A 14,620-nucleotide genomic window follows, 5' to 3' on the forward strand; every position below is an offset into this window, starting at 1 on the left:
GTGTTTAATTAGGGTTGGAGCTAAACTCTGCAGGACACCGGCCCTCCAGGACCGAGTTTGGACAGCCCTGATTTAAAGCATCTGTCAAATATGACACATAAATTCAGCTTTGATCACAGAAATATATTACAGTTTAACAGATATTCACACAGAAAACAGCTATTTTGAATAGTAATAATATTTTACTATTTTTATTCTATTTCATTAATTTATTCTATTAATGAAAATTAGAAATTGTATCTTTGCAATTAACTATTAAACTACATTTTTATATTATTATATAATTTTTTATATCAGTTTGCTTTATTGTGTTATTTTGAATAGTAATGATATTTTACAATTTTATTATTTTTATTCTATTTTTAATCAAATAAATGCAGCCTTGGTGACTTCTTTCAAAAACATTTTAAAAATCTTATCGACCTCATAGAAGTTTCTATGCCTAGTAAGAGCTTGATTAGCTGGTTCAGGTGTGTTTAATTAGGGTTGGAGCTAAACTCTGCAGGACACCGGCCCTCCAGGACCGAGTTTGGACAGCCCTGATTTAAAGCATCTGTCAAATATGACACATAAATTCAGCTTTGATCACAGAAATATATTACAGTTTAACAGATATTCACACAGAAAACAGCTGTTCTAAAAGGTAATAATATTTCACAATTTTTACAGTATTTTATATCAAATAAATGCAGCCTTGGTGAACAGAAGATACTTTATATTAAACTATATATTAATGTGCTCCACCAGTACAATGACTTTTCAGCATCATCAGTTCCTCATATCTGAATGTTTGTTTTGTATCATAACATGCAAATGAATGTCTAAAGAAGTGACTCAGTGACAGCCGGTGCAGGGACGAGATGATGGCGTCTGGATGACAGATGATCGGCGTCTGACAGAACTCTGACACATAATCAATGACAAAGTGCTGATTGCTTCTGTTCAGGAATCACGAGGAGGAGACGCACTGCATGATGCATTAAACCTCACAAACACCCTCACAACAGAGAAAAACATGAAGAATTTAAAGGAACATCTCGGCAAAAAAAAAAAATTGTCATTATTCCTGCATGCTGGTAATATTTTTAATTATTTTCCATTCATCAGCAGTTCATATAGTGACCATGACTGTCAAGCTCCAAGAAAAAAACAAACAAACAAACAAAAAAAACAAACATAAAATTACCATAAATGCAAGAATAGGGTAGTCCATACATTGTTTAGAACATCATAAGCATGAGTAAATAATGACAGCATTTTAATTTGAGTAAATTATTCAAGTCAAGGTTTTCAAGGTTTTAGATGCCACAGACCCCCAAATACAATCATCCTCATGTGAGGGACCCCATTCTAAAATTTAAAAGGCAGCTATACATTTTAATCTATAAACATACAATTACTGTGGAACAATTAATATTTAAATGTGCATAAAATAATTACTTGTAAAATATTTAGTTTCTACTACATGATATCATTGCATTTGTTCTGCTCATTCTAGTGTTGTACTGTTTGATGTATTACTTAAATCAAATTTTATTCTGCTTTATTAACTTTATTTTAGGAATTTTTTTTTAGGAACTGTTTTTGTTAATTTATTAAATTATCAATGTATTTATTTATTTATTTATTCATTAGTATTTATTTTAATCAAATGTTTTTTATTTATTCAGTTATCAATGTATTTATTTAAATCACATTTCATTTTTTATTTATATTTAGTATTTTTTAATCATGTTTTTTGTTTATTTATTCAATTATCAAAGTATTTAAGTTATTCATTTTTATTTTAGTAATTACTTTTAATCAAACATTTTTATTTATTCAGTTATCAATGTATTTATCTATTTAAATCAAATTGTATTTTTCATTAATTTTTTTGTTTATTTAAAATATCAATGTATTTATTTAATGTTTTTTTTTTTTTCAATGTACATTTGATTAATTCATGTGTTTTTAATTAGCATTCATTCATTCCTCTGTTTCCCCCCCAAACATTTTCATGGATTCACTTAGTGGACCCTGGACCCCAAAACCCCATGTTTTACTGTTTAATGAAGGGTTCTTCAGGAGACCAAACCTCACTGCATGTTAGATAACATCTCTCCTGATGGCTGAACTTAATCTATGGTGGATTATGTGTATCAAGAGCTTGTGTGGACAATGCTGCATTGAGTTGAGGACAAACACACATGTAGTGCGAATCTTCTCATATTGTGTTTCCAGCATCCAAACTGTGCTGCGTCATCTTCTCTCAAGGTCCAAATACTTTGTTAGGCTCTTCACAGAAAACAATATTCATACATATTTCATCAGGGACACTAGTCATGAGAAAAACTGCATTTGGAAAAACAAGAAGAGCAGCAAGATTCCTCATGGCTCATAATGCCTCAAACACTGATGCCTTCAATACATCCCAACTATCCAAACGCACAGAACCACAGAAGAGATCCACAAGGTCATTATCAAAACTTCAAAGGTAATTTGTCTTACAAATTAACATAAATAAATACAATCAGTATTTTGTTTAGGCCGTATTTGTGGCACTTTTTTGTGCCAATGCATTGTTAAAGGATCAGCGTGTCATGTAATATTCCCATATAAACTTTAACACACTAGAAAACTGTACACTTTCAATGAAGCACATTTAATACATGAACCGAGTAAGAACATATAAGAGCCGAAGTGTTTCAAACATACGAGCACAGTTCAGCTGAATGATAAAGTTTACCCTCTTTAACTTTATGTTGTTCTGCTGTTAAAGTTTTGCATGTGAAGTCTGCATAGTTGAGAAATTAACAAACTGGATTTATGACTATTTTCATGAATTCCTTTAAACTCACACTGACCATTGTTGTGTTAAATGAGCAGCACGTACTGTTCTGATGAATGAGCTGAAAACACGAGCTGGTCGAACGCTGAGAGACGTCAGATCAGCTTCAGTCACAAACAACAAACCAATCACCATGGAATGCTGAAACTAGCAATCTGAGTTGAATTATTTGTTGTATATGTTTATGTATATATATGTTTTAGAGAAACCCAAACCAGCTAACATCAAAAAAACATCACAGAATTCATCAGATCTATTGATGGTACTCACTGACGTTTGAGCTCCAATCATGATGTAACTTCCTGTGGGATGATGTCATTCAGGAAGTGACTTTTATCAGCTGTAGGGGTTTAAAAAAAAAGACTATCAGGAAGAAAAGTGATTTTGAGGACACATGAAAAACCTACAGTATTAATACTTTTGTTTGAGACATTTTGGTCAGAGAATTAAAACCACGAAGAAACAGATGTCAGTTTTTCATTGCAGATGTTAGTGCAATCATTATTTGAATAAATAAATAAATAAACGTTCATTAAAACAAAATAAACTAATTTTATTTCAGCTACTTGCAACATTTCTCATTTTCGTTTAGTTTAACTTTATGTGCTAAAAAAACTGACTAATAATAAAAACTAAATTAAAACTATTCTAAACAAATATTAACAAAAACTGTAATAGTATATCAGTGATACTAAAATAACATGACAAAAATGGAACATTTAGATTTAAAATTCACACGTCCACTTTATTACGATTTTGTAATACAAGAAACTAACTATGAATTACTTCTTTGAAAATTGTGAGTTTAATATTTTTCCCATTTACATAAACACATGAACATTTAAACGAATTGAATAGCCTTAAGGGAAAAAAAAGGAAAATGTACTGGTAATTTTCAGCTATTTACAGACATTTCCATTAACCATACACTCTTAAAAATAAAGGTGCTTCACGATGCCACAGAATAACCTTTTTGTCTAAATGGTTCCATAAAGAACCTTTAACATCTGAAGAACCTTTGTGTTTCACAAAAGCTTCTTTGTGGTGAAAGAAAGTTCTTCAGATTATTAAAAGGTAAGAAAGAGATGGTTCTTTAAAGAACCTTTGACTGAATGCTTCTTTGTGGAACCAAAAATGGTTCTTCTATGGCATCGCTGTGAAGAACCTTTTAAAGCACCTTTGTTTTTAAGAGTGTAAAACACAATGCAATGAACTGCAAAATTCAAAAGTACAACATGTTCCTGGAACAACATTCCAATCAGCCAATCAGAATTGAGGGATAGCTTTTGAGGAAATATCTGTTTTAGGCTTACGATCAGGGTTAGGTGCTTCTACACCTTGTTAATCAGCTATCATTTCACACTGATTTTAGGAATAAATTATGGGTAGGGTTAAGTTTAGGGGTAGGGACTGGGTTAAGTCTATATTTTTGGACAGTTATGTTGATCCAGGAACATGTCTTACTTGGCAAAATCAAGGCAAATACCTGTTTAAAAACAAAAAAAAATTTGATGCGGAAATTCCTTGATATTAGTACATTGTGCCCTATTTTTACTTTTTATTTGTTTTATTTTAACAGTGCAGTACTGAATCACATGCTGGAACCTCCATATATACTGTACATTCCCCTGCTAGGTTTTCATGCTCCAATGTCAAACCTTCCGAGGTGTTTATGTGTCTGTGGTCCATGAGTGACCACAGATGGTTGCGGTGCCACAGACCGAGCGAGCGCAGTCACTGCTCATGTCTCTGGAGAAGCTGCAGCTCCACCATCTGTCTCTCAGAAGACAGTCAGGAGCTCCAGAGTCTCTACAGCAGAGCATGTGATGGAGAGCAACACTTACATGCACAAACACATCCGCCTGCTTTCTCCAATTTGTCAATGCAATGCATTTCAGCTTCCTAGACTTTTCACTGAAAAGCAGACAATGAACACAATCTGCTTACGTTCTGTCACTGTTGCGCAAACCCATCATTAAGGCGTTTTTAACTAAAATACATTGAGTCTATAATCCATAATAACGCTTCCTCCAGTGAAAAAGTGTTCTGGTGTGAATCAGGAGAGAAATCTGCACAGATCAAGCAGCGTTTAAACAGCTCTAAACAAATATGTGGCTGGATTTTGATGTGAGAGACAACAGAAGTTGCACTTTTTGCATATTTTTTGGATTATAGACAATGTATTTTAGTTAAAAAGGTCTTAATGCTTTTGTTTCAGCTTTTGTCTTCTCCAGATGTTAACTGATGGACTGGAGTGCTGTGGATTACTTGTGGATTATTGTGATGTTTTTATCAGCTGTTTGGACTCTCATTCTGACGGCACCCATTCACTGCAGAGCATCCATTGCTGAGACACTGATGCAATGCTACATTTCTCCAAACCTGATGAAGAAACAAACTCATTCTGATCTCGGATGATCTGAGAGTGAGCACAATTTCACGTCTTTATTTTTAGCTGATCTATTCCTTTAACATATCACACACATATTAAACATTATGAATTATTTGAATGAGTTTGAAGCAAATGAGTAAAATCTAAGTTTATTTAATTTTAGAAAAAGCAGCAAAAAGTCTCTTACATATACAGTATCCATCAACAAGCCTTTCAATGAGGCAAAACCAAATCATTTAAAGAAGCAACATGATTCAGAGCGAGACATGTCCATCAGTACCCTGTTAGGCAGACGACTGATTAATATATATTGACAAATGATAATTCATTATTACAGCGCTGTGGATCCTCTGTGAAGCTTCTGTTACAGGAAAAGCAACAGATAATGTCTGAGTTCATCATTTAATGCTTAACAAATAAACTGAAAAAAGCAGTAAAAGCAATGAAAAAATAAAAATAATCAAATATATTTATCAGGATTTATAAATCATTTTGCAAATGGACCATACTTACAGGAACTGAGCTATAGTAAGAGAAACATTATTATATAGAAATAAGAAATAGCATGCAAACTTCCTGTTTAAAGATTACAGTCACAGGAAGTTAAACTTTCAGCTCATCTCATATTTCTGGAAAACAACAAAACCATTTTAATATCGATGTATTTCATTTATAGGTGGCCTGACATGTCAACTTCTGACTCAGCCAATGACATGATTTTGGGGGCGGGACTATCTGTGTGACTGACCGATAGGAGAGTGTGTTCAGAAAACCAGTACTTTTGCTAGTTTAATGAGGTTTAAAGCAGAAGAAAACTACATATGGATTTAATATGTAAGGTTTTTATCAAATTTGTTTCATGTTATAACTGACGGAAATGAGGACTAGACAATCCACTGACACATAAATAATGTTTTGAAATTGTCAAACATGGAGGGATGAAGATGGCAAAAGTACATTCAGAACTGTGCACGAGCAAAAGAAAAAGTCCCGAAAAGACGGTTTCATTGAAAGCAATACTACAAGCTGTAGATTATCTTTTTACAATTTATTCTATATGCTATATACACTAAAACAACACTATTCAGGCTGAGAGAAAGATTACTGTCAGATAAAGGCCATTGCCACATTGCTCTTAAAGGTGCTGCAAGCAATAGTTTTAACAGAATAATACATAATATATAAAATCTCACTACAACCTGACAGATATCAGTGAAACGTGCTATGAGAAATCACAGAACTAGACTGCAAAAAAAAAAGCTAGCTAATCAGAAACACTTTCTACCTGTCAATCATATCTTTGGAGGGCGGGGTTTAGAGATTTAAAGAAATGTGCAGATCGGCTGAAATCACTTCCAGCACCTTTAAGATCTGACAGCAGATCCTCTCAGATGGCACAAGAGTTTCACACTGCAACCTGATCTCGTGTTTAAAATGTAAGAACTTGTGATGCTTCTGAGGCACAAGTTTTTTCTTGAATTCTTCAGATTACAAAGTATTCAAAAATGTTTTATTTACACTAAGAAAGACACTGGGAATGTGGTTAATTAAAGTTTAATTTGGCACAGAGATTAAATGTTTTCAGAAACCCTCTTAAATCAGCCACAGTGAGCATTGCTACTGCTGGTTATGGCTGCGACATAGACACAGTAAACTGCCATAAAGCACTGCTGTACATGATAGATAGATAGATAGATAGATAGATAGATACCCTTGCCTCTGCCTAGCAACACTCTAACAACCACCTAAAACACCAAAGTAATTGCCTAAGAAAACCCTAGCAACGCCCTAGTAACTGCATAGCAACAACCTAGAACATCTTAGAAACTGCCAAGCAAAACTCTAGCAACACCCTAGCAACTGCATAGCAACAACCTAGAACATCCTAGCAACTGCATAGCAACAGTCTAACAACCACATAAAACACCCAAAAGCAATGAGCCCTAGCAACTGCATAGCAACAACCTAGAAGATCCTAGCAACTGCCAAGCAAAACAGTAGCAACTGCGTAGCAACACTCTAGCAACCACCTAAAACAACCTAGCTACTGCCCAGAAAATTTGATGTTACTTTCGACTGCCTAGGAACATCCTTGCAACTGCATAGCAACACTCTAGGAACCACCCAGAATACCATAACAACTGCCTAGCAACACCCTAGCAACAAAAAATAGTTGAAAGCAGCAATTTAAGGTTCAATTAGTGATGTTAATTTTGACTGCCTTACAACACTCTAGCAACCACCTAGAATACCCTAGCAACTGCATAGCAACCTAGAATATCCTAGCAACACCCTAACAACTGCATAGCAACTTCTATCTATCTATCTATCTATCTATCTATCTATCTCAGACAGCATGGCCTTAAAACCTTCAAATTCCAAGTTTTTAAACTTCAGTCATAAAATCGTTAAACTTCAAGCTATTAAAGCCATTTCAATCTGAATGGCCAGGCTTTCTACACCCAACATAATTATGAATATCTAGTTACAGCAAAATTGTTTACCAGGTATTTGTGCTGCAATGCAAGTGTTTAGTGATTTATCGTCTCACACATTAACCAGGAAATCAGGATGCAAATAATACATCTTCATTTATGTAATCATATTTTTTGAAAGCTCCAGTCGCTGTTTCATGAATGCGAAAATGATTACATTCACTGATCACATTATACAGGTTAATATGTGTAACGTTACTTATTCATAAAAGAGTCTGTAACAAAATAACACCCTCAGTATTTGTGTTCGAGCACCTGGGTGCGCATCTAAATCATCCGTCGACTTGTGGCGAGTTATACTCGCGTCGTAGAGTGTCCATGCGGGAGGCCCGTGCTGCTCGGAGTGCTGTTCCCGAATGCATTGAACGGGTTGAGATACGATGGTGGCAAGTCGGGGAAAGAGCGAGGAATCATAGTGATGGAGTTCGCCGTTATCAGCGATATGTCGTCGGGCGAACGGCGCATCGCTAGCGCGTAATCCAAAGGACCGGTCAGCTGAATCATATCGTGGCCTTGCAGCGAATCGCAATCGTGATCGTGGCCGAGCTGCATCAATACTTCGCTCGGCACACGGGGGACATCGTTCGCGAGATTTCTTGGCAGACTGTGCCTGCGACTCGACTCTAGCCGGTGTTTGTCCTTCTTGTAGTAGAGTGCTGCGAACGCCAGGATGTTTAAGAAGAGCAAAGACGCGCCGACGGCGATCGTCACGCTCAGCTCGGTCGAATAATCTCGCGCTTTGATGATAACCGTCCCATCGCTGTGCTCGGATGTCTTCTGCTGATCCGACATCTGTTTGGTGTTGGCCGGAGGAGCGGGCGGATGGCGAGTGGTCGATGGCAAGAGTTTGTTGGACAGGCGTTTGGTGTAGGAGAACGGCGTCGTGTCCTGTGGTGGGATTTTGGTTGTCGATGAAACATACTGGAAGAGTTCGTTGATGTTGTGTAAATGCGGCACTAACTCCAGCCAGAAGGCGATCTTGGTGGCTCTGTAGTGGTCGCGGACGCGAGGCTTCAGGCCGATGTGCAGGTACAGCTGGTCTTTAGGGTTGTATTTAGACCAGGCCACCTCCTCAAAGCGGTTTGGTTTAGTGTGGATGAACTTTGTGTCTTGAGGAACCGGCTGATTCGGGTCTCTGTGCAGTAAAACAAAACGTGTTAAATTAGTAACATCTGTACAGTAGTTAATGCTTCAATTTGCATTTTTTAAAATCATTCTTGTCAAATACTAAAATGTCGAGCTAATCAGATTCACAAATAAAAAAATCAATGCAGCAATTAAAGGATTAGTTAGTGAGGTTAAGTTCAACTGCTTAGCAACACCCTAGCAAAAAAAAATAGCTGAAAGCAGCAACTGAAAGTTCAATTAGTGATGCTACATTTGATTATCTAGCAATGCCCTTGCAACTACATAGCAACATTCTAGCAGCCACCCAGAATACCCTAGCTGCCTACCAACACCCTAGCAACAAAAATGGCTGAAAGCAGTCATTAAAAGGTCAATTAGTGATGTTACTTTCCACTGCCTAACAACACTCTAGCAACCACTCAGAATACCATAACAACTTCCTAGCAACACCTTAGCAACAAAAATAGTTGAAAGCAGCAATTAAAGGGTCAGCTGGTGATGTTACTTTCGACTGCCTCGCAACACTCTAGCAACCACCTGGAATACCCTAGCAACTGCATAGCAACCCAGAACATCCTAGCAACACCCTAGCAACTGCATAGCAACATTTTATCAACCACCTAAAACACTCTTGCAACTGCCTAGAAGAACTGTAGCAATGCCTTAGCAACACTCTAGTGACCACCCAGAGTACCCCAGAAACACCCTAGCAACTGCATAACAACATTGTCAATACTGTAACCACCCAGAATATCTATCTATCTATCTATCTATCTATCTATCTATCTATCTATCTATCTCTTTCCACTGCCTAGCAACACTCCAGCAACCACCTAAATACCCTAGCAACACCCTAACAACAAAATAGCTGAAAGCAGCAATTAACGGGTCAATAAGTGATGTTACGTTTGACTGCCTAGCAACGCCCTAGCAACTACATAACCGCACTCTAGCAACAAACATTGCTGAAATCAGCAATTAAAGGGTCAATTAGTGATGTTACTTTCGACTGCCTAGAAACACTCTAGGAACCACCCAGAATACCCTAGCAACTGCCTAGCAACAACAACAACAAAAAAATAGTTGAAAGTAGCAATTAAAGGGTAAATTAGTGATGCTACGTTTGATTGCCTAGCAATGCCCCAGCAACTGCCTAGTAACCCTAGGCACAAAAACTATTAATATTATTAATATTAATGGGTAAATATTAATTAAAGGGACAATTAGTGGTTTTACTTTCAACTGCCTAGCAACACTCTAACAACCACCCAGAATACCCTAAAAACTGCCTAGCAACAAAAAATAACTGAAAGCAGCAATTAAAGGGTCAATTTGATGTGATGTTATATTTGATTGCCTAGCTACACCCTAGCAACTGCATAGCAACACTGTAGCAACCACCCAGAATACCCTAGCAACACCCTAGTGACATAGTTAAAAAACTGAAAGCAGTCATTAAAAGGTCAATTAGTGATGTTACTTTCCACTGCCTTGCAACACTTGAGCAACCACCCAGAATACCCTAGCAACAATCATTTGTTATTCTATATCTAATTTTATTATTAATTTATAAATTCATGTATTAATGTATCCATTTAAATACATTTAAATTGAAAAAAGTAAAGTTAACCTGCAGCCTTTATGCATTTTGACAGCTTTTATTAAAACATTTCTTAAAACAGTTTTATTAAAACTATTTTTTTAAACATTTTATTAAAACAGCTTTTATTAAAACAGCTTTTATTAAAACAGCTTTATTAAACATATGCATCCTACCCACCCAGTTTTGGCGAAGTTCGTCCAGTACGTCATGACCACGGCACTCAACATAATGTCGTTCTTGGAGAAGTTGCAGTTGAAGAGATCCGTGGGGCCGATCATGGGAATGCCGAAAACGTACGGAAGCTCGTCTCCGTGCGCCGAATCGGACCAGGTGGGCTTCATGTCGCTCTGGCAGTGGTGATAAAAGGCATAAAAGTAGGTGGGCGATCCGTACTGCGCATGCAGGTCCGCCGTCGCCACGGCTGGCGCCACCCACTGGTGATCTGTGAAAAGCGCGACCAGCGTTTTTCGTCGCATCTCCGGGTTTTCCCTATCGGCCCAGTCTGTGTACATGAACTTTATGGTTTCCCGCAGGGTGTCCTTTCCTTCCGGATAGCCGTACAAATGGTCGACAAATTCTGATATGGAGAACTCGAAGTCATTGCTTGTTACTCTATCCTCGCTGTCTAAGATCCCGTCTACGAACTTGTAGCCTTCGCCCTGGTTGACTCCTAGCATTATTTCGTAGTTGAGGAACTCTCCCTGCTCCATGAGGATCTGCGGGTCATCCGGAATGACGTCTCCGTCGATCACGGGTCCGAAGGCGATGTGGTATTTGGCGGGGGTGATGTTCTGCTCGATCAGCTCCTTGTAGTTTTTGTTTTGGAGGCACTCGATCAGCTCGACCGTGTCGTCTTCGTTGCAGCCCACCTTCTCGGCCAGCATGCGCGTGTATTTGGCCGGCTGGTAGTTGACGGCCCAGCTGGAGAGAGCCGTCCCACTCTGGATGATCGCTTTCTGAAACAGATCTGGGACACAAACGCTCACTGTCAGAGCAATATAGCATTTAAACATTTAAATATCATGATTATTCAATAGGATTGGGCAAAATCTATACTAATAAAAATTGCAATTGCGATTTAAAATAAATCCAGGTTTGCAATATTATTCTGTTTCTATGTCAATTAGAATATCAAAAATGTGGTTATTATATATCAATATGGCTACAAAATAATAATAATAATAATAATAATAATAATAATAATAATACAACCTAAGACGCTATTAAAATAATAATTATATAAAAAATAAGAAATATTACTTGTAGTTTTTAACTATAAATCAAGTGTTTTTCTGATAAAAATTGTGATTGCAAAAAATCCAGGTTTGTAGTGCATGTTATTCTATTAAGTCAATTATAATATCAGTCATTTTGTGCTTATATATAAATATGGCTACAAAATAATCATAAAAATACTTATTAATATTAAAAATAAAAAGATTAATACAATAATGCATTTTCTAAAAACAAAAAATAAGAAGTATTACTTGTAATATTTCACTGTAAAAAGAAAGCTTTTTCTGATTAAAAAAATGTGATTGTGATTTTTTTTTTTTTAAATCCAGGTTTGCTGTGTTTGTTTATGCGATTATATATAAATTATAATATGAATAATTTTGTGATTATATATCTATATGTCTACAAACTACTACTACTACTACTAATAATAATAATATGCTAATAATTATTATTATTTAATAATTGCAATATTTCACTGAAATGAAGTATTTAACAAATTATATAATAATTATTTTATTTTACATACATACATACTGTAAAATATACATACAACTGTAAAATTACAACACTATTACAATATGTATGGCTGTCCTAATTTCTTAATTTTTAAACATTTTTAAAACATCAAACTTATATTTTGATGGAAAACCCTCCCTGTTCTTGCTAGTACTATTCTGCACAATACTTGAAACTTTGTATTGCTTGCACTTCTCGTGTGTATTGCCTGCTTAAGATGAATGGCTTGTTGTATTTTACATTTGCAAGGCACTTTAGATTAAAAAAAAAAAATGAAATGAAAAACCACAGGGAGCCATTAAAGCTTCTCTTTTGTTGATCAGCGCTTCTCATTACAAGTTTGGGAAGATGGTTTGCATTTGTTGTGTTCCCAAATCCATGTTATAAACGACCAAAACTCAAGTTTTGACAAGTTTGTGTAGAGCAGCATTTACTCTGAATTTACAATGCAAATCATAAAGCGTGATTTCAGAATTTTGATTAATCATGCAGTCCTATATATATTCATGCACTTCATCTTGAGATCTCCAGCAGACCTTCAGAGTAGTGCGAGAGGGTCAGCAGACTGACGCAGGAGGCTCCTGCTCCAGAGCCGAAGATGGTCACTCGCTCCGGATCGCCGTTAAAAGCCTGAATGTTCTCCTTCACCCAGCGCAGAGCCTGGATCTGATCCAGCAGACCGTAATTCCCTTTGGCTGCTTGATCGCCAGTGCTGAGGAAACCTGAAACACAGAGACAGCTGAGAGATCAGGAAACGCTGCAGAGCACATGTTCAGATATTCATCTGTTTTTAAGCTGTTGGACATATACAGACATCCATAAGAGATTTATTTGGATTATGAACACTATGCTGCTGATTTTATAATCACTGAATTAACTAAAAGAAAAACAAACAAACAAACAAGTTATAAATAAAAGTCTGTGTCTATTTGTTAACTGAAATAAAAGACAATATGTACAAAAAAACTTTAACTTGAAGTACTTAATTCAATAATAATAAAAATAATTGAATTCAAAATGAATACAAACTACATATATGTAGACATACATTAAAAAGACAAAATAAATTTTTGTTAACCGAAGAAAAAAATAAAACAAAAAAAGTAACTTTATTTCAGTTAGTTGAGAAGGCAACATTTAATTGTATAGTTTAATTTAACAAAGTAATAAACAAACTAAAATGAAAACCAAAATAAAAATGAATAAAAACTATATAAAAAATTATATAATATTATATATAAATTATATAATACGTAAATAAATAAATATGCCTAAAAACATAAAATTACTAAAACTTTAAAATTAAAATTAAAACATGAAAATATAAAAACAATTAAATCAGAATATTTATTAAAAAAAACCTAAAATAGAATATCAGTGATACTATAATATGTATTTCATATACAAAATTAAACTAAAACTAAAACCAGAAAAAAAGTGTTAACTGAAATAAAAAATACTAAAAAATGTAAACGTTTTAGTTCAGTTATTAAGGCAACATTTCTTACTTTCATTTAATTGAACTTGAAGTATATAAATAACTAAAACCAAAACTGAAATAAAAACAGATAAAACTATATAAACATTTAAAAATTTACTAAAAACAAAATGAATTACTTACTTTAACTAAAATTAAAACTAAAACAGAAAATACAGGAACTAAATCTAAATATTCATACAAAAAAATACAAGAACAACAATAATAATAATAATAATTTAACACTGATTGTGTGTCTTGACTGTAAAAAATGCTTTTGGAACCTTTTTTTATTTCACGTCATATGTTATCATATACTGTATCTCATGTACATGCATATTAAATTTAGTTCTGTCATGACAACTCTCGGAGTGATTGGAATGGTAATGTACATGACAATGTTAATCTGTTTGACAGAATAGATTAGCTGCTGCTGTGGCAGAGCAAGTACCGAGACTTGCCAATACATCCACTACATGCTGCTATGAGCATGTAAGAAATACTGCTGCTGCAAATATAACATGAAATAACCCCCATATAGCATACATGAATCACCTCGTAGCAGATCTATACAGGTGGAGCTGGGGAAGGTGGAGGGTTTCTGAAGCACGCTGCAAACTGCTACGGCAAGCACTAGTCATATATTTGAATGTTGAGCAGCGAGCTCATTGGCTACCGATACAGGAGAGAACCAATCAGCTGTGCTATGTGATGATGATGTCATTAGGTCAGATTGAGTTAGACCTATCGGACTGCGCCATCTAGAGTTTCATGCCAGAACTCTGTATATGAACTTAGAAATTCACAAAAATCACATTTTGCTGCACTAGCTTCTGCAATGAAAATTAATGCAGGCATTTCTTTAAACAAAACATGGAACATTGCTATAATTAACATTAACTCTTTAATTGTCTGTTCATTTCACTGGTCTTCAGCGGTT

General features: G+C 35.4%; 1 protein-coding gene across 2 annotated transcripts in view; it reads right to left on the bottom strand.

The window, feature by feature from the left end:
• Positions 1-7,673: 7,673 nt before the first annotated feature.
• LOC107697808 (neuroligin-4, X-linked-like) overlaps positions 7,674-14,620 on the bottom strand; it is a 30,937-nt gene continuing 23,990 nt past the window's right edge. For both annotated transcript variants that reach the window (XM_016498669.1, XM_016498668.1), the window contains exons 4-6: positions 12,740-12,925; positions 10,626-11,415; positions 7,674-8,852 (exon numbers count right to left, since the gene is read on the bottom strand). In XM_016498669.1, the coding sequence (XP_016354155.1) occupies positions 8,012-8,852; positions 10,626-11,415; positions 12,740-12,925 (1,817 nt within the window). In that variant the 3' untranslated portion in view covers positions 7,674-8,011. The remainder of the gene's footprint in view (positions 8,853-10,625; positions 11,416-12,739; positions 12,926-14,620) is intronic.

This window comes from Sinocyclocheilus anshuiensis, unplaced genomic scaffold (genome assembly GCF_001515605.1).
Source record: "Sinocyclocheilus anshuiensis isolate Anshui unplaced genomic scaffold, SAMN03320099.WGS_v1.1 scaffold1123, whole genome shotgun sequence".
NCBI lineage: Eukaryota > Metazoa > Chordata > Actinopteri > Cypriniformes > Cyprinidae > Sinocyclocheilus > Sinocyclocheilus anshuiensis.